Below are 17,274 nucleotides of genomic sequence, written 5' to 3'. Positions count from 1 at the left end.
TAGCAGTGTGGAGCCTGGTAAGCATCCTCCCTGCTAAGATTATACTGAAAATAAAGGAAATCGCAGACGGCTCATTTCCCTTGTACTGGCTGTAATCTTGTGGAAACTTCCTGTAAAAGGCAGTTATAGCATTAAAAGTAAACTGATTTCACACTCACCGGATACTACCAGACCAACAATTACAGTCCTCTGGGAGAAAAATAAAATAGCATACTTATCCTTTATACTTTGTATTAGTTTGGAAGAACATGGAAACCCTAGTGATGGAGAAACAGACTCATGCCAGAGGCAAGGAAACTATTTAGAAACATGGTTACCATTTAGTAATTCCACTGAGAGGCAGAGCTCATTAGCCAAGAGACTGGTTACACTAAAAAAAAAAAAAAAAAAAAAAAGATCATTCATTAAACAAAGTACAGCTTGAAAATAGAGTTCCCTTTGATCTAAGCACATATTAACTACAGTTTTAAAATACAAAATTTTAATAACATCTGCTAAGGGGTAATGTTAAGACTAAGTTTAGAAATGGAAACGTGTACATGTATTTTATGTACTCTTAGAACCTAAAATGTTGGCATGGCTGTCACCTCTTTTGGCTTTTCAAATATAGAGATATCTGCTGAGAGCTTAATAGTGCAAGGGACAGTGTGTGTGAAATGCTGAACTGCAGTCGTGTTCCAGTGGCAATAGGAAGCCCGAGGGGCCTCCGGATTTCCATCACACTGTCCATCAACCCAGCTTCATTTTTATACATCCATGAGACTTTAGCAGAATATTTCACTTGAAATGTCTCCGCTACTTAAAACCACTGCTGAAGAGAACACCAAAAAATATGAAATGCAGCCTCTGCCTTCAAGTCACTTAAAATTTAACTGGGAAAACAAACATAAACTTATAAAAAGTGGATTAGCCAAAAAAAAAAAATTAAAAAAAGATAGTTAGCAATACAACTATAATACAGTAAAGGCAAAAATAAAAGAATTTGAGAAGACAAATTCTGAGTTCATAAGAAAGATGATCATGACAGAGTGGTCTGGAAAGAGGGAGAAAGTCTTGAAGTGGAGCGCTACATGCCATCTGCAGGGGTTCCATGAGGACAGGTCCCCTTGCTGTGCTGGTGAACTGTGCTCTGACATCTGCCTGGAACACAGAACCCACTGGTACTGTTTTAACTTGGATGATGTCCTATATTGGCTATTACTTGGCAGTTTGCTATTAGCCCACTGCTGCTTTCGATAATTAATTATTTATAACAGGTTGTTAAGTGGCTGTGGCTAATTTCTAAAGCTGAGGACAACAGTACCAAGAGCCACCTGTGAGCACCAGCTACTGTGACCAACCTCTTTCTCACAGACCCACCTGAGAAAACACCACTGAGCAAATACAAGTGTCCTCTGCCCTGCTGACCCCTGACATGGCTGTAGAATCCTTCTCGACTAGTGCTCATTGGGAGCCATACCAGCTGAATGGAGTTGGAACTTGAAGTGAAACCGTGCACTATATTCACCTTCTCACACAGCTTTTCAAGTCTTATTGGGTCCCCCTTCCCTCGCTGAACCAGCCCTCTGGCCTTGAGCAGTATGTACGTTGCCTATGATACACTTTAGGCCACCCTTTTTTGTGTTCTTCTGGAATAGAGGTTTCAGTTAGGGATGTGTTCAGAGATGGGGTGACACAAGTGGCTGCAAGGAAAGGAGGAGAAGACAGTGAAAGCCTAGAAGGACTCAGTGCCAGGCATACTTCTGAAAAAGCAGATTTGTCAGTTCCATTACAGATCTGCCAATCACAGTCTCGGGACTGGGGCCTAGGAATCTGCATTAAAGTAGTACTTGCAGTGTACTTTTAAAAAAAACCTTTTTATTATGGAAAATTTCAAATATATAAAATAGTAAAGAGAATGTACTCATCATGGATCCATAACCAATCTTTTTTCATCTATATCCCCACCCACTGCTCCCTACTCCTCACTCCACTGGATTATTTTGAAGCAAATCTCAGACATCCTATCACTTCACCTGTAAATATTTAGTATGTAGTTCTGAAAGATAAGGACTTAAAAAAATACAACCACAATATCAACACTTAAAAAAAATCCTTATTATCATCAATCTCAAGTTAGTGCTCATTTCCCCAGTTATCTCAAATTTTAAAATATTTGTTCAAATCTGGATCCAAATAAGATCTCACACACTGCATCTGGTTGCTACGTCTCTCATACTTCTTAAGGTCCGGACACTGGAATAGACCAGGACAGGCCTCTTGAATTTAGGGCAGCTACTGATAGAAAGACTAGAAGGCCCCTGTGCTCTCAGCCTCATCATAGGATCATTTCTGACTGTTTCAGGGTAGAGCACTTAGAGCTCTGGCCAGACCAAGATCGTGTTTTAAAAGCTGGTAAGATCTTCAACAACTGGGTGAGAAGAGAGAGCTACGAAAGTGCCCTTAAAGAGAAGGGCACATAGGTGTCCCGAGAATGGCACGGAGAACACCAAAGGAAAAGAACAGTTTGGTGACTGCTTCGCGGTCACGGGGTTGGGAACAATCTAAAAAGCATTAGTTGGGGTATTCATCATATCTTGCCCCTTCAGGTAAATAATGTGTGTGAAAGTGGCCAGCACAGTGTCTTGCATATGACAGCTAAGGTGCTTTTCATATTTTCTCCCAAAGCCTCTAATTGATAATTTCTCTGATGTACTTGAATCTCAAACTGATGCAAAACTTCTTCAACAGAAAAGGGGGCCTTTGCACGTGACCCAACTTTCCTCATACTTAGTTAATCATAATGACTTTGAGAGCGATCATTTATTGATGGCTTACTGAGGGCCAGGCCATGTGTCCATACAGGAGAAAACTGCTAGTTATTTGTTGAATGAATGAACAAGCCTACTGAAAGCTTTCCTTTTAACCTTCAGACCAACGGCCACCACCTTGTCATGGAGTTTACTAATATCTCCATTTTACAAAGTCATTCTAAGAGCTGGGATGTATGTATTGAGCTCTTAACCTGTTCAAGTGCTTCATGTATATTATTACCTCATTAATCAGTACATCAGCTTTATGAATTAGGTACTATTGTCCCCATTTTATACAGGCACACAGTTTAGGTAATTAATCTAGAACACACAAATTATAACCGATGGGACTTGATTCAAATCTGAGCAGCCAAAGTGGTTAGCAGTGGCATTGGACAGAGAGCAGGCCAGCACCAACACTCAGCCAGTTGCAGTTTTTTTCGCAGGAACAAGATCAAAAACGCAGGTTCAGAGGTCATCTCTGTCTATTGCGGATCCCCTCACCTCTTTCTGTCACCAACTTTGTCCCTTCTTCCCTTTGAGCATGGGCGATGCTGCTGCCAAGGCAGGAAGCAAGAGTTACATAAAGAAACCTCAGGAATCAATGGGATGGTTTTTTGGGCAGACTGACTGGTTTAGTTCCTTTATTTACTGGTCAAACGTTTATTAAGCATCTACTTTGTGCAAAACACTGTCAACAGGCTGGTGTACGCGCTCCGGAGAAGAGCAGTCCTGAAACTCCCAGGAGACGGATGGCAGAAGAGGAGGGCTGGCTTGTTTGGGAGGGTCTCCCACTTTCTTCTTCCTCAGGAAACGTTCTACCCCTCAAGCTGGCAGGAGCAGCCACCTTCATTCTCAGGTCGCACAAACCTGAGAGTGAAGAGAATAGCATTGCACACAGAGCTAGGCTGATATCTAGGGAGATGCGTCAGAAACTTGGGATTCAGTCCCCCAGGCTGGATCAAGTATAGGCTGGCTTTCTAGGTAGAGAAGAGAGAATAGAATTTACAGAGCCAGGAGCTCTGAGTCCTCCAGTCGGGCAGACCCTAGACTCTAGCCCGCAACTCCAGCAGGTTTCTGTGCAAAAACCTTTTGAGATGAATGCATACATTGTCCTCTAACATGCAAACGTGACAGCTGCCTATTCAATAATCGTTCCTCCTCCATTTAGAGCAGTTCGTGCCACAGAGGCATCTTCTGCGCTATAGTTATGCAACCTCACTCGCAGCGGGAGTTATTTCCTGTGCTTCTGGCTGCGCCAGATTCATGTAACACGCCTACCCCGGGCTTCAATGGAAGTCGTTCTCCATTAACAACCTCTCTAGCTTTCAGAGATGAATGCCCTGCACTGCATACTCCTTGCGCAGTAAGAATCCAACGTATTAAAACTAACTCTTTCTCTGTCTGTCTTTAACACACACACACTCCCGCTGTGCATGCAGCTAGGGGACTGCAGCAATGCAACCAGAGGGACAGCAGGCGGAGCTCTCTTGGTACAGTCCCTCCCTCTAACCCCCACCAAGTAAAGATGAACTCATGCCAGTTCCATTCTTTGCTCTGCAAGGAAAACACACACAGGCACACACACGCGCGCGCGGCAGAACAGAGGAGCCTCCAATTTCCTTCCTGAGCACACTGTCATCCTAGCCTCTTCGTCCAAACACCCCGGAGATTCCAAAACGAGGAACGGGGAGCAGCGCGCCGCAACAATGCAACCTCCCCAGCAGCTCCCCGTGCAGCTCGCACCCCCGCCCCCTTTCGCAGCGTGCCAAGAGTTTGGAGCGCGCGCACGCACACCGAGCGCGGTGCTGGCGTATCCCTCCGCCTCCCTCCTCCTCTCCCCGCTCGGCGGCTCGACAACGATTTGGGAAATGAAGGGAGGAGGGAACTACTTTCCTGAAACTTGCTATGCTGCACACGACTTCGAGTTGCAGTGATTCGCCCGGAGGCCGCAGCTCGGAGTCCTCCTCCCCACACGCCCTCGCAGCCCGGGCGCCTCGCTCGGCAAGCCCGCCCCGAGCCCGCTCTGGCCCCCGGGGCACGCCGGCGTCCGGGAGAAGTCGCCAGGGACTACTTCGCCTCCCTCTCCCGCGGGCACCCCCGGTTCGGGCCGCGGCGGCGGAAGGAGCGGGCGGCGTGAGCGCTTCCGCCGCCCCCCTCGCGCTCCCCTCTAGCGGGCGTGAGGAGCTGGCCCGCCGCGCTGCTGCTGGGCACGGCTGCCGGGGCCCCCGCGGCTGCGCTCCCCACTCGCCCGCCGCGGCTCGGGACCCTGCCCCGCGGCGCGCCCGCTCTCCTCCGGCCGGGGCGGGGGCGATCGGCTCGGCGGCCCCAGCCTCCCGCCGCCCCCTCCTCCCGCCTCTGGACTCGTCCGGGCTGGAGCGTGTCTGGAGGAATCCGTTGCGGTGAGGCCCGTCGCCGGGTCTGCTCGCGCCTGAGGACCGCCCCGGTCGCCAGCGGGGGCTGAGCGGGCAGCGGCGGCGAGGCGGGAGATGGTGGGGTGGGCTCCGGCGGGACCGCGCCGCCGCCGCCCGGAGCCTGGGCTCGGCACCCCCCCGCCGGCCCCCACCGAGCGGAGCTCTGCTTCCTCCTCGCCGCATCCCTGAGGGAAGCGCCGCCTCTGCTCCCGGGTTCTCCGCCCGCCCGCCCGCTCCTTCCTGGCCGGACCCCGCCGCGCTCCACCCCAGCGGCCGGAGCAGCCGCTCTCCAGTCCGCCTCGCAGCCCCCCGGCCGGCCTGGTTTCCTTCCCACCCACCCTCCTCGGATCCCCTGGCTGGACGCTGAGGCGGGGGAAGAGGCTGGGGTCGCCACGGCCGAGGTTGTTGCCGCCACCCCCCTGCGGGGGTGGCCGGGGTTCCCGGCTGGGGGGGCCCCGTTCCGGGTGAGGCATCCACCATGGTGAGGCCCCTGAGCCGCTGCCCCCGCGCCCCCCCGGCCGCCACTGCCTCCTGCCCCTCGGTGCTGCTGCTGCTGCTGCTCCTCCGCCTGCTGTTGCTCCTCCATCTCCAGATCGGATCACGGTGAGGGAAAGATGAGCGAGGAGACGGCGACTTCTGACAACGAGTAAGAGCCTCATTGATCTTGATTCCTCGCCCCCCCCAACCCTCCTCCCCCTCATCGTTCCTCAGCACTCCCCCAGACCCCTCGGAGACTCGGGTGCCGGAAAGCTTGCAGCCCTGAGAGAGTTCGGTGCATCTTGTTCTGGAGAGAACATTTCATTTCTTGAGCCATTTTACTTAATGGCAGCAAACCCACCCCCCACCCCCCGCGTTTAATTGCTTTCTTCTGAGGGAGGGCATTGAGTGTTGGGGTGGGATGGCAATTATTGTCCGTGAGATGGAGTGATGTGGATGGATGGAGGCGGGGTAGAAATTACCCCTGAGCCTGGAAGACCCCTGGCCTGTCCTTTTTCTTCTTAGCATGCCAATCATCACCCCCTGAATATCCATCCTGCTTCCTTTATAGCTATTTCACTTGGAAACTAACGTGTGGGAGCACCTTCTGCAGCAAACTGCTCTTGAATCTTAATTCGATGAGTCAGTGACTGTTAAATACCGATTAAGCCTCCCCCTTCCCCCTCCTTTTAAACTTATGACCTGTAATATTCTTGCAAAAAATGGGGCTAGGGAAACATTTTTAGCGTTTAATAGCATTAAGGACACCTGGAGTGTGGGAGATGTGGAACTATTATATTTTACCTTTGCGAATACCGGACATGTCTTGATCAGGAGCATAGAAGAATTTTGAATGCTAATTTTTTTATCCTTTGGCTATGTGGAAACACACCATTTACGTTGATCTAACAGTGTTTACATTGTTGAACATGCTGATGGCTTCATTCATTAACTTCTAGAACATCCCGGTTTAAGTTTTTGTTTATTTGGGCTGTCCTTAATGTTTTTCAAACGAAATACTTTGCCTTTTAGATATTTTGCTTTGACATAACAGCCGCCTGGAGGACTAATGGTGCACTAACAGTTTTCTTTGAGATGGGATTTAATTCCATGCAGAATATTAGCAGCCTTTTTCTTGTAATTAAGTTCCAATTTTGTTTATCTTTGGAGGGTTGGAAAGAGTTAAGTGAGTTAGGACTAGTCCTAGGAGGCATTCCTTTAAATAAAGTGCATTCCTCGAGTCAGACCGTTTTGAGAAAACTTTAAAGTCCAAAACCTAGGCCTATTTAACATAAAATAGCTTGAGAAATGCCCAGCAGCGTTTCTCCTCCCCCCGCCGCCCCCCCAGCACGCTCTTCTGCTGAGCGGCTGTGGGAGAAGGTAGATTGCTGCAGTGTCAGTGCAGTCTGGAAGCAGAAGTGGCCGCCATGTTCTCTCTCTTTTTGTGAATCGCCCTCATTTGCATAGCACACTCTTCATTCATAAAAAAATAATTAAACATCCATCACCTTGGACATCTTGAAAGAATTTCCCAAGAAAAAAATTCGAAGCTTGACTCTCGGTCTTCATGTAGATTTCTGAGTTCAGGCAGTAAGGAGAATTCGAAGTTCTAGGTTAAATTCAAAAACCTACGCACACACAAACAACTACCCCTGTTCTCAGAATGTTGACACAGTTATGTGGGAAATATCAGTTCGGGGAGGTGCTGGGATCACGTGATTGCCTCCATTCATAAAATACCTGGCTGTCCATTCACAGTGCAGTACACTGTCTCGTTGCCTTCCGCAGATTAGACCTACTTTGAGAAAGATCAAGAAGTATCTCAGATAACGCTGAGTTAGGAGAAAAACTGCTAAAAATCCTGAACGGAATAACAATAATTTCTACTGGTATCTTTTTTTAAGAAAGTAGCCTGGATCAAAGTTCTATTTTAGAGATGGGCCAAGACTAATTACGATATTTAAAGTAAAATATTGAATACCTCCTTTTGGGATGCAGCAAATGAGGGAATGTGAATTGACGAGTGTAAAATATATTGTTTCTAGATGGGGTCTTTTTGTAATACTTGCCATGGACAAATTGAGGGTGCAAGTTTTTGGTGTAGTGCTATCTGTGGGTGATTCTGCTGTTACACTAAAAATTTGTAAATATTCCCAGTAGTTTGATTCCAAAGATGTTGATATTTGAAACACTTAATGGCAATTTTTACTGGGGGGCTTACTTCTTTTTTTTTTTTTTTTTTTACTTAGTATGGGACAATTTGGAAATTACTTCACTCACCCAGATTTTTAGAATTCTGTTTTCACAAATTTATCCTGTTTTATTAATTTATATTCTAGGGTCTTTGTTATATTAGCTTTGGTAGGACAAGAGTAATATGTTTTAGCATATGATATTTCACTATGAGATATTAACTCTTAATGGGGATAAACTCTTGGGGGAGTAAGTTTTTTTTATTTTAGAAAGTGATCATCTGGTAATCAGTTTTATTAGAGCCAACATTGTTTGTGCCTTAACTAAACCACAAAGAATGAACTTCTTTGGAATGTACCTTTTATTCCGATAATTTGTATATCTCATCTTTAATATGTAAAGTAATGTTTTGAAATGGCAGTTTATCATTTATGATCATATAATGAAGAAACAAAAGAGATCTATTATGGCAGACACCCCTACAGCCTTAGTGTGATTTAAAACTGCCCTGAAATATGGATTTTATTTGGACCTTCTGTATATATTTTCTTCCTTTTTTTTTTTTTTAAAGCCACAGTGAACAGGAATTTAATTACAGTACAGACTGTTCTTAACACTCGAATGTTTTTTCACCTGATTTCAATCTTTAAAAAGTTAAATCACCAGTATCTTTGGAAACGGTTACCCTTTCTAGATAGCTGTTGTGGAAAAATCCAGTAAGGCCTTCAGAGGCTGCATTTTGAAATTCTCTAGTACATGCTCTATTATTTGAAATTAGAGTTCTGTGTAGGGATAGAAAGCTCTCAGAGGCTGATTGTGAGTATATATTTAATCAAGAACTAGTGAAGGATCTGTTATGTGTAAGACTTTGTCTTATGCTATGCCAAACTTGGGGAAGGGGTGCTAAAAGTCTGCTTTTCTTTTCCAGTCTTCATTAGGAACTGGAACTGCATTAAAAGTACCATTCTAAAAAATAATTCCCTTCATGCAAGAGTAATGGTTTATTTCAGATAATGTACAAAATGGTCTTTAAAGTGAATAAGTAATAATAATTTAGGATTTGCATTTCTACCACACATAACAGTAAATCTTAACATTTGGTATGTAATTAAACCTTTCTTTTCCTATGGTGTTGACGAGGAATTGTATTTATTTGTTGGATTTTTATTATGTGCCAGGCACTGTGATACTTTACACACGTATTATGTAATTTATACATGTGTGTTCTCAGCAGAGTGGAGTTGCGTACTATCATATCCTAATATATTGTGAATATTTTCCTATGTCGTTATTTCCTAGAACATAGTTTTTAATGGGTACATTATATTCAGTGTATAGCATACATTAGTTTTAATCAGTCTGCTGTTGCTGGGTATTTCTGTTATTTCTGAACAATGCTGCGTTTGATCCTGAGTTCTGTCTTCATCCAGATCTATTACTTTTTTCTTGACATAGTCTGGGGATGGAGTTTTAAAAAAAAGCAAATTTTAAATTGCCCTCTAGATAAGAAAAAACTCAGTGTATGAGAGTACTTATGCCTTGAAATGTCCAGTTCTCTTTCAAAAAATTTTCGCCAGTTTTGAAGGTGGAAATGAGATCTCATTCCTATTTTTAAAATGTGCTGGATGGTAAAATGAAATCAATTTTTTAAAAAAACAAAAAACTTGTTAGGTTGTTTTTGGGCAGCTGGAGTGTTTTTAAATACTATATTATAAATGGAATTGAAGTGATCATACAAAAGGCATTTGCAGGTAATTTATTTATCTCTTAGCAACTTTTATGCGGTGTAGTATAATACACAGAGTGTTGGACTTAGAACTGGGAGATACGTTTCTGTCTTAGCTGTCACTGGTTTATTCTGCGATTCTGGGTAAGTGACAGCCTCCGTGGGTCTCGGTTTACTCATTTGTAAATCAAGGAATTTGAACTAAGCATCAGTGTGGGCCCTTCCTGGGCTAAATTACCCTAAAGTAATACAGTGATAGACACATTGCAAGTCACTAGATGTATAACATACATATTTTTAATTGATTACTTTTATGATACTGTTTTTGACATTTAAGTAAATGAGAGACTTCCAGTAGAGATCTGGTAGGATGATAAAGTAAAAGCATGAATTTTGAGGAACCAAGATAAAAAATTTGGAAACAGTTGGTACAGTCATAATTTTTTAAAGACTTTCTTATTTTAGGCTTAAAAGCCATGTGTCTTTGGTAATATATGTATACATCACAGACAGAGAACTTTGTAATGCTCTTTTTTTTTTTTTTTTTTTTTTTAAATAAATATGGCCTGTGGGTGAATAAGTGAGCAAAAGGCTGTTGGGCTTAAACACCAACTTGAGTAGTTCTGAGAGGAATATGCTAACAAGATACCAGCCCTCATGCCTTATTGGCCAAGAAGTATCAGAAGTAAGTCTTTTCATTTGATTATTCATACAAATCATATTAATCTAACACTAAGCGATAATTTTACATTTAATTAAAGAAGTTAATGTAGATGGCTTTTTTCATTGTTTAATATTTAGATTTAATTAGCTGTTTATGCAAGTTTTGTGTTATAGCTGCATCTTATTTTAGAGTCCAGAACCAAAGTCATGGACAAATGCCTGCAGTGTTGTTTCTGTGGCACTCAGAATGGTTTGAAATGAAAAAACAATTATTGATGTATTTCCGTTTAAATAGAGTTCGTTATTTTTGTTAAAACATAGTTCATTAGTAATGAATTTTGGGGGCCGGCCGGGTGGCACAGCAGTTAAGGTCACATGTTCCGCTTCGGCGGCCCGGGCTTCACAGGTTCGAATCCCAGGTGCGGACCTATGCCCCGCTTGTCAAGCTGTGCTGTGGCAGGTGTCCCACGTAAAACAGAGGAAGATGGGCACGGATGTTAGCTCAGGGCTAATCTTCCTAGAAAAAAAAAAAGTATCAAAAAGTAAGGAATCTTAGACTGATGTGTTAAATAGCTTTAGACATAGTGTTCTTAGAATTTAGAGTGTTTTTGCTAATCTCTAACTGAAACTCGTTTATATTCGTAATTGAAAGAAATGCCAACAAATGATCGCAGCATTATGTATGAGTACTTGTGACAGCAGTTGTCTTAGTTTCCTAGAGCTGCCATAACAAAAGTACGTACCTCAAACTGGATGGCTTAAAACAACGGAAATTTATTGCGTCACATTTCTCGAGTTTGGAATTCCAAAATCAAGGTGTTGGCAGGGCCGTGGTCCCTCTGAAACCAGTAGTGGAATCCTTCCTTGCCTCTTCCTAGCTTCTGCTTGATGGCAATCTTTGGTATTTCTTGGCTGGCAGCTGCCTAATTCCATTCTCTGCCTTCATCATCACATGGTGTTCTCTCTGTGTGTCTCTGTTTTCACCTGGCGATCTTCTTGTAAGGACTCAAGTCGTTATTGGGTTAGGAGCTCACTCTATGCCAGTATGCCCTTCTCTTAACTAATTACCCCTGCAGCAACCCTATTCTAAATAAGGTCGTGTTCTCAGGTACTGGTACCAAACATATTTTTTTGGAGGGATACAGTTCAACCTGATACCCAGTAGAAATTAGATTTTTTTTTTATAGTACAGTTGCTGTTCAGTTATTACAGATATCTTGAAATAGCACAGTCATCACAAATTTGAAATTATTATCGTTATTAAACCATTGCTAGAGCTTGTATTTTAATATATATATGTATTTTTTTTTTTGGTGAGGAAGATTCACTCTGAGCTGACATCCATTGCCAACCTTCCTTTTTTTTTTGCTTGAGGAAGATTATCCCTGAGCTAACATCTGTGCCAATCTTCCTCTGTTTTATGTGTGGGATGCCTCCACACACCATGAGTGGAGCAGGTCCGCACCGGGGATCCGAACCTGTGAACCTGGGCCCTGGGAGAGGAGCATGTGGAACTTTAACCACTTTGCCTTGGGGCTGGCCCCTTAATATTTTAATAAAGCACATTATATTACTATATCAAAATAAAACATATTTTGATAATCATTTTGTTGCTTTCTTTTGTAATCCTATGTATTTTGTTTTAAGCTTTTAATACTGTTCTGAGAATGGAGGCCATAGGCTTTACTAGACTCCTGAAGAGGTCAGTGGCACAAAGGTTAAAAATCTCCCGCTGTAGACTGAGGCCCAGAAGGCCAAACACAGAGATAGAGATATAAAATAGGAAGATTAAGAAACATGAAGGATAAAATGAACAAGTCCAGCATAGAGTTAACAGTTCCAAAAGAAGAGATAATGGAGGAGAGGAAATATTCAGAGATAATGGCTGAGAAATTTCAAGAAGTAGCAAATCAAACCCAATTCACTGAACTGAAAACAAAACAAAGCCTCACAGTCAGACCGGGTTTGTCTTGAGATTGCAAGAATGGATCAACATGAGAAAATCAATGTCGTTTATCACCTTGGAAGATTAAGGAGGAGAAGTGATACAGTCTTAAATGCCAGAAATGCAATATTGTCATCCATCTCTACCTGTAATATGGAAGTAAATGTTCATAACTTACAGATTTATACTATAAATGTTCGTAAATATAGGTTTATATTACTTTTCTCCTCCGTAGAATTTTAGCCTTTTTGGTTTCTCTGATTTAAAATGAAAGTGCTGGATTTGGTCAACTTTAGGATTTCTTTTAGTTGAAGAGTTCTAGAATCGTAAGTGATTTTGTTTGTACTTCCAAAATCTACATTTAGTGTATTATTCCTGTTACTCATAAGTGTAGGATGGACTGGTACAAATTACTTTCTATCTGAAATTTTTGAATTATCTTGGGAGGCATTTTCTTTCTGCATTTAGATGCAAAGAATAAGCTTTAGTAAATTCAAGAGTAATTGCAAATTAGATTTTAATCTAATATCAGTTGTGTATTTTATTTCTAAATTTTATCTATATAACAGGGATTATAGTTTAGATAAAGGCAATTATCGCTTGGAATGTAGAATGTCATTGTTTTCCTGGTCAGATTTAATGATACTATTGCGTATGATTAGATGCATCTTGTTTGTTCACTTGATTAAAGATTCCTTTCACAAATAACACAGTATTTGCTAATGACTTCTCTGTATTAGTATCCTATAGTAAGATTACTAAAAATTTAGGTGGAATTCAGTGAATTGTGACTTTTCTGATGCTACTTTTTTCAAAGTTATTGAAAGTTTCACCAGATTAGAGTATTTTGTTAATTTTGTCATAAAGTCACCAACTTTTTTTTACTGTTGTATTGTATATTACATTGATATTTTGCGATTGGAATTAGGGATCAGTTCTGGGTTTGAACCCTTGATAATATGTAAAAGCATTTCAGAATTTTAGTTGCTGCATTACATATATATGGATTTGTTTGTTTTTCAGGACAGATCCATTAGTAACTTTTTCTTCAAGAATTTCGGTTTAGTGACATTTGAGTGTCTACGAGGCACTTGACTTCTCCTTGGCCCTCGAGATAGAAAGATAAGTAAAACCTGATAACTGCTTTCACTATCCAACAAGGGAACTAGATCCCTCTGAAATGTGATAAGTGCTCTGCTTATGAAGTTCTTCAGGGCTCAAGGAGAAAGTGATGCTGCCTGGGGATGGATGGCAGGTTGGGAGCTGTGTGTGAGGGAAGGCTTCAGAAAAGAGGTGGCATTTTAGGAATCACCCAGAGAGGAGGGCAGTGGAAAGGGGAAGGGCATTCCAAGAAGAGAGGGAAAAAATAAAACAAAAACAAGCATAAAAGGAGAAAAGGAAAGTTTGTTTGAAAAAAGTAGCTTTCTGAATACACTTGTTTGAAGGAGTGGTGAGGGGGATAAGAAAAGCATTGGGGGCCAGATTGTGAGTAATCTAGGTTTGTGCTTAATATGTATCCACACCCTTGGGGCAAAGGGTGGTGGCTAGGACTGGAGCGTGAGACCCACAGATGTATGTGACAGAAGCTTCTGGAAATCAGTTTTTCTTGCAAAGTTGAGGAAAATGTATTTAACTGGTCAGTAATAACGTTAATTTTGAACAGAGTTCCCATTAATTTTTCAGATAAAGGACTAAGAGTTCAAAGAAAATTTGTTTTTCAAGATATCCTCCCTCATTCTTCACCAAAACTCTTAGGTCAGTAAGGATGCTTAATGAAAACCAGCTTAAGTTTATCATGTAGGCAGTGGGGAACCATTATTTTAAGTGAGAGGGGGATATCAAATTTGTGTAGAAAGCTGAATACTGGGACTTATTTGGGCCGTTGATTGGAGGCAGAAAAAAATGAACAATAATTGATGAGGAAGCTTGCATAAGGCAAAACATGGCTGGAAGTGGTGCATTTGGAACGGTTGGGAATGAATTTGTGAGGCAGTTCAGATGTCCAGTAAGAATGATTACTTGATTGTGAAGGAAGGAGTAGGAAGAGTGTGGAATGACTGCAACATTTTAAATTTGGGCTGCTGTGATGGTTTTAAATGGAAAGAGGCAGAGAAGGTTTTTGATGGGAAAATAACTCAATTTTGATGTTTTTTAAGTTTGTAGTTTCATGTCCTAGGTATCAAGGAGAAAATGTCTCATAAGGCATTTTAACTACATGTAGTTTTGGTGCCTAAAGAAGGTTATGAATGTAGGGTTAGAGGTGACGTCTTCAGCATATGTAATCGTTGAAGCCAGTGGAAAATTGCCCAAGGAGAATATTATATAGTAATGGAAAGAACAGCAAGAAACAGCAGCCTTTTTAAGGCAGACTAAGATGAGACACTAAAAGACGACAAGTCTTGAGAGGTAGCAGAGTTCAGAGGAAAGTATTAAAGACAGAATAGGAAGTGATGAAGTGGAGACAGCAAAGAGTAAGATGATACTCATTCAGGGGGAAGTTGGGCGTTGAGATGACTTGTTGGATGAGGTGATGTCAGTAGTGGAGAGGAAGAGAAAAAAAGATTTAAGGAAAGGTGAGTAGAGCAAGGCCCAGGAAAGAGGAGTCTGTCAAACTGTTTTATTGCTTATGAGACGCTGGGCTAGATTTAATCCTTCTAACGACCCGGTGAGCCAAGTATTATCCATAGTTTACAGATGAGATAAATGAGACCTAAGAGAGGTTTAGTAACTTTCCTACAGCCACACAAGGGAGTAAGTGGTAGAGCTGAGATTTAAATTGCACTGTATTTATACCACATTGTACCTCATACAGTGGTGTGAGGCCAGACTAATGCCCAGACTAGATTCTAAAGAAAAAAATAAGCTTGAAGTGATAGGTAGACACACAGTATTGACAGCTGTTTGGAGGGACTGGAAGTTTTGTTAAAGAGCATGTAGAGTGAAAAAAAAAAAAAAAAAAAGAGCATGTAGAGTGGAAGTGGGGAAAATCGAAAGATAGATTTTGATCAGAGAACACAGACTCCGAAGTGATAACATGAGGGAAGATAAAAGCAGAAACAGGTTATTGGAGTAGAGGAGCCAAGATCTGCTAAGATATTAAAAAGGGTCAAGAGTATGGCTGTTCGGGTTACTGGGTTGGTATCAGGAGTTGAGGTGGAGAGGAATCCCGAGCCAGCCTCAGTGTATTTAATGTGTCTGTGGGATGAGTGACGTAGGGTGGGAGTATGAATGTTAACATCTGCCTCTGCAATTTAAAGAGAGAGGAGTAGGGATTTTGGAATTGGAGGTTGAAGAATCGAGTGTCAGGGAGGAGGAGAAGAAAAGGGAAGGGTTTAGCTGGCAGAAGTTGAGAGTATTGGATATGATAGGATCTCTAATTTCTACAATTAACTTGGTGTTCACAATTAATGTGATCTTGTGGTTACTGCTGACTGTGGCATTAAGACTTTGGCAAATCACATAACCTGTCTTTGTGCTTGATTCCCCATCTGTAAAACCAGGATAATATGTCCCTACTTCAGAGGGATGTTAAGATAAATGTAACCTCCCTTCCCTCAGTAACATTTTTTGATTAGAGATAGGAGAATATTAAAAAGAACTTTTATTTCTTGAGAAGAAAGGTACTAGGCTCATGAAATAATCCGTGTTCATTTTCATTTAGCCTGAAGGTAGGGTTACTTTTTAAGAAGAATTACTGACCTGTTGGTAAAATTATATTTCAGTTTAAATATTAAAGGGCAGCTTTTCAGAAAAAAATCTAAAAATTCCAACAAGAAGAAAATAATCTAAATATATATTGTGAACATTTTCTTCCGTGTTCTGAGCCAAGACTGATTGAAGATACAACTATTTAGTTATAGAAGGAGTATATTTCTAGATCTTGTTAATTAAAGCAATTTTAATACCTGAGCATGTTTTGGAAGTATAAGTAGATTTGATGTCTCTTTGTCATTTTCAAAGGAAAAAGCCATCTTTCCCAGAGTTGAATACAAGAGCTTTCAAATACTGAATGGAAGGCAAAAATCTACTTTGTGGGAGAGAAAGGGAGAGGAAGATTTTTTCAGCTTATTAAAGATTTAGACATTTAGTTTTTTATAACTGGTATCAACTAGAATCTCTGTTGATAGGTGAGATAGATCTGCTAGCTGGCAGTTCATTGCTCTTGATTTAGTCTGTTAACTTTAATTCAGGCAGCTAACAGTCTGTAAAATGTTTGGTTCATTTTATAGTCATCAACAACTAAAGCAAAAATTTGTTTATATTTTGATTTAGCCTGATGTTTAGCCTTATTCTGAAGCTGTATAATTTGTTAATTCAAAAATGATTGCCTTAGATACATAATTACTGAAACTTGGTTTGGGAATGAATTTGAAGTTATCTATGAATCAAGATCTTGAATGAACATAAATCAGGAAGTTAAAAATATGATGAAAAATGTATATATTTTTTCTCTTGAGAGTTATCTGATCCAAAAAACCAAACTTAATTAACTTAGTAAGAGTTAAGAACATTAACAAATAACTTATTTGTTACCACATAATAAAGTTAACAAATAACTTTACTAAGTATGTCAGATTAAGATGTTCTTCAACTCTGTATTATCATTTTAAAAAGCAAGGGGAGAGACAGGAGATGAATGACTGAGACAAGCTAGCTTCCAAACACCTTAGTTTTCCTTAGCAATTTTTCCTTGTCTTGATAGTTCAGGAGAGAACAAGCTTAGCTTGTAAGTGAGCCCAAAAGGAAAGGTTTATCTGGTATTATATAGACCCTCTTGCGGTTGAATCTTATATAATGTGTACTAAGCACCAGCATACATCAAATAAAAATAGTTTGACTTATAATTACTGGCTAACTTCTTTTTTTTCTCTCTCTCTTTTGTATCTGGCTACTTTTATTTAATTATTATTGTGGTAACATTGGTTTATAACATTATGTAACTTTCAGGTGTACTTCATTATATTTCAATTTCTGTGTAGATTACATCATATTCACCCCCCAAAGACTAATTATAATCCATCACCCCACACACGTGCTTAATCCTCCCTTTCGCCCTCCTTGCTC

The 17,274-nt window shown here is 41.3% G+C and overlaps 1 protein-coding gene across 2 annotated transcripts in view; it reads left to right on the top strand.

The window, feature by feature from the left end:
* Positions 1 to 5,399: 5,399 nt before the first annotated feature.
* SPRED1 (sprouty related EVH1 domain containing 1) overlaps positions 5,400 to 17,274 on the top strand; it is a 118,676-nt gene continuing 106,801 nt past the window's right edge. The window contains exons 1-2 of one of the 2 annotated variants that reach the window (XM_023620305.2): positions 7,401 to 7,572; positions 10,184 to 10,287. Coding sequence is in view for 1 of the 2 variants with exons in the window: in XM_001503617.7 (XP_001503667.1) it covers positions 5,821 to 5,852 (32 nt within the window). In the remaining variant the exon portion in view is untranslated. Of the gene's footprint in view, positions 5,853 to 7,400; positions 7,573 to 10,183; positions 10,288 to 17,274 lie in introns of those variants that run through there. The other variant, XM_001503617.7, reaches the window with a different exon arrangement.

This window comes from Equus caballus, chromosome 1 (assembly GCF_041296265.1).
Source record: "Equus caballus isolate H_3958 breed thoroughbred chromosome 1, TB-T2T, whole genome shotgun sequence".
Taxonomy (NCBI): Eukaryota; Metazoa; Chordata; class Mammalia; order Perissodactyla; family Equidae; genus Equus; species Equus caballus.
The sequence above is the reverse complement of the archived record's forward strand: the minus strand, read 5'-3'. Positions and strand labels throughout refer to the sequence as shown.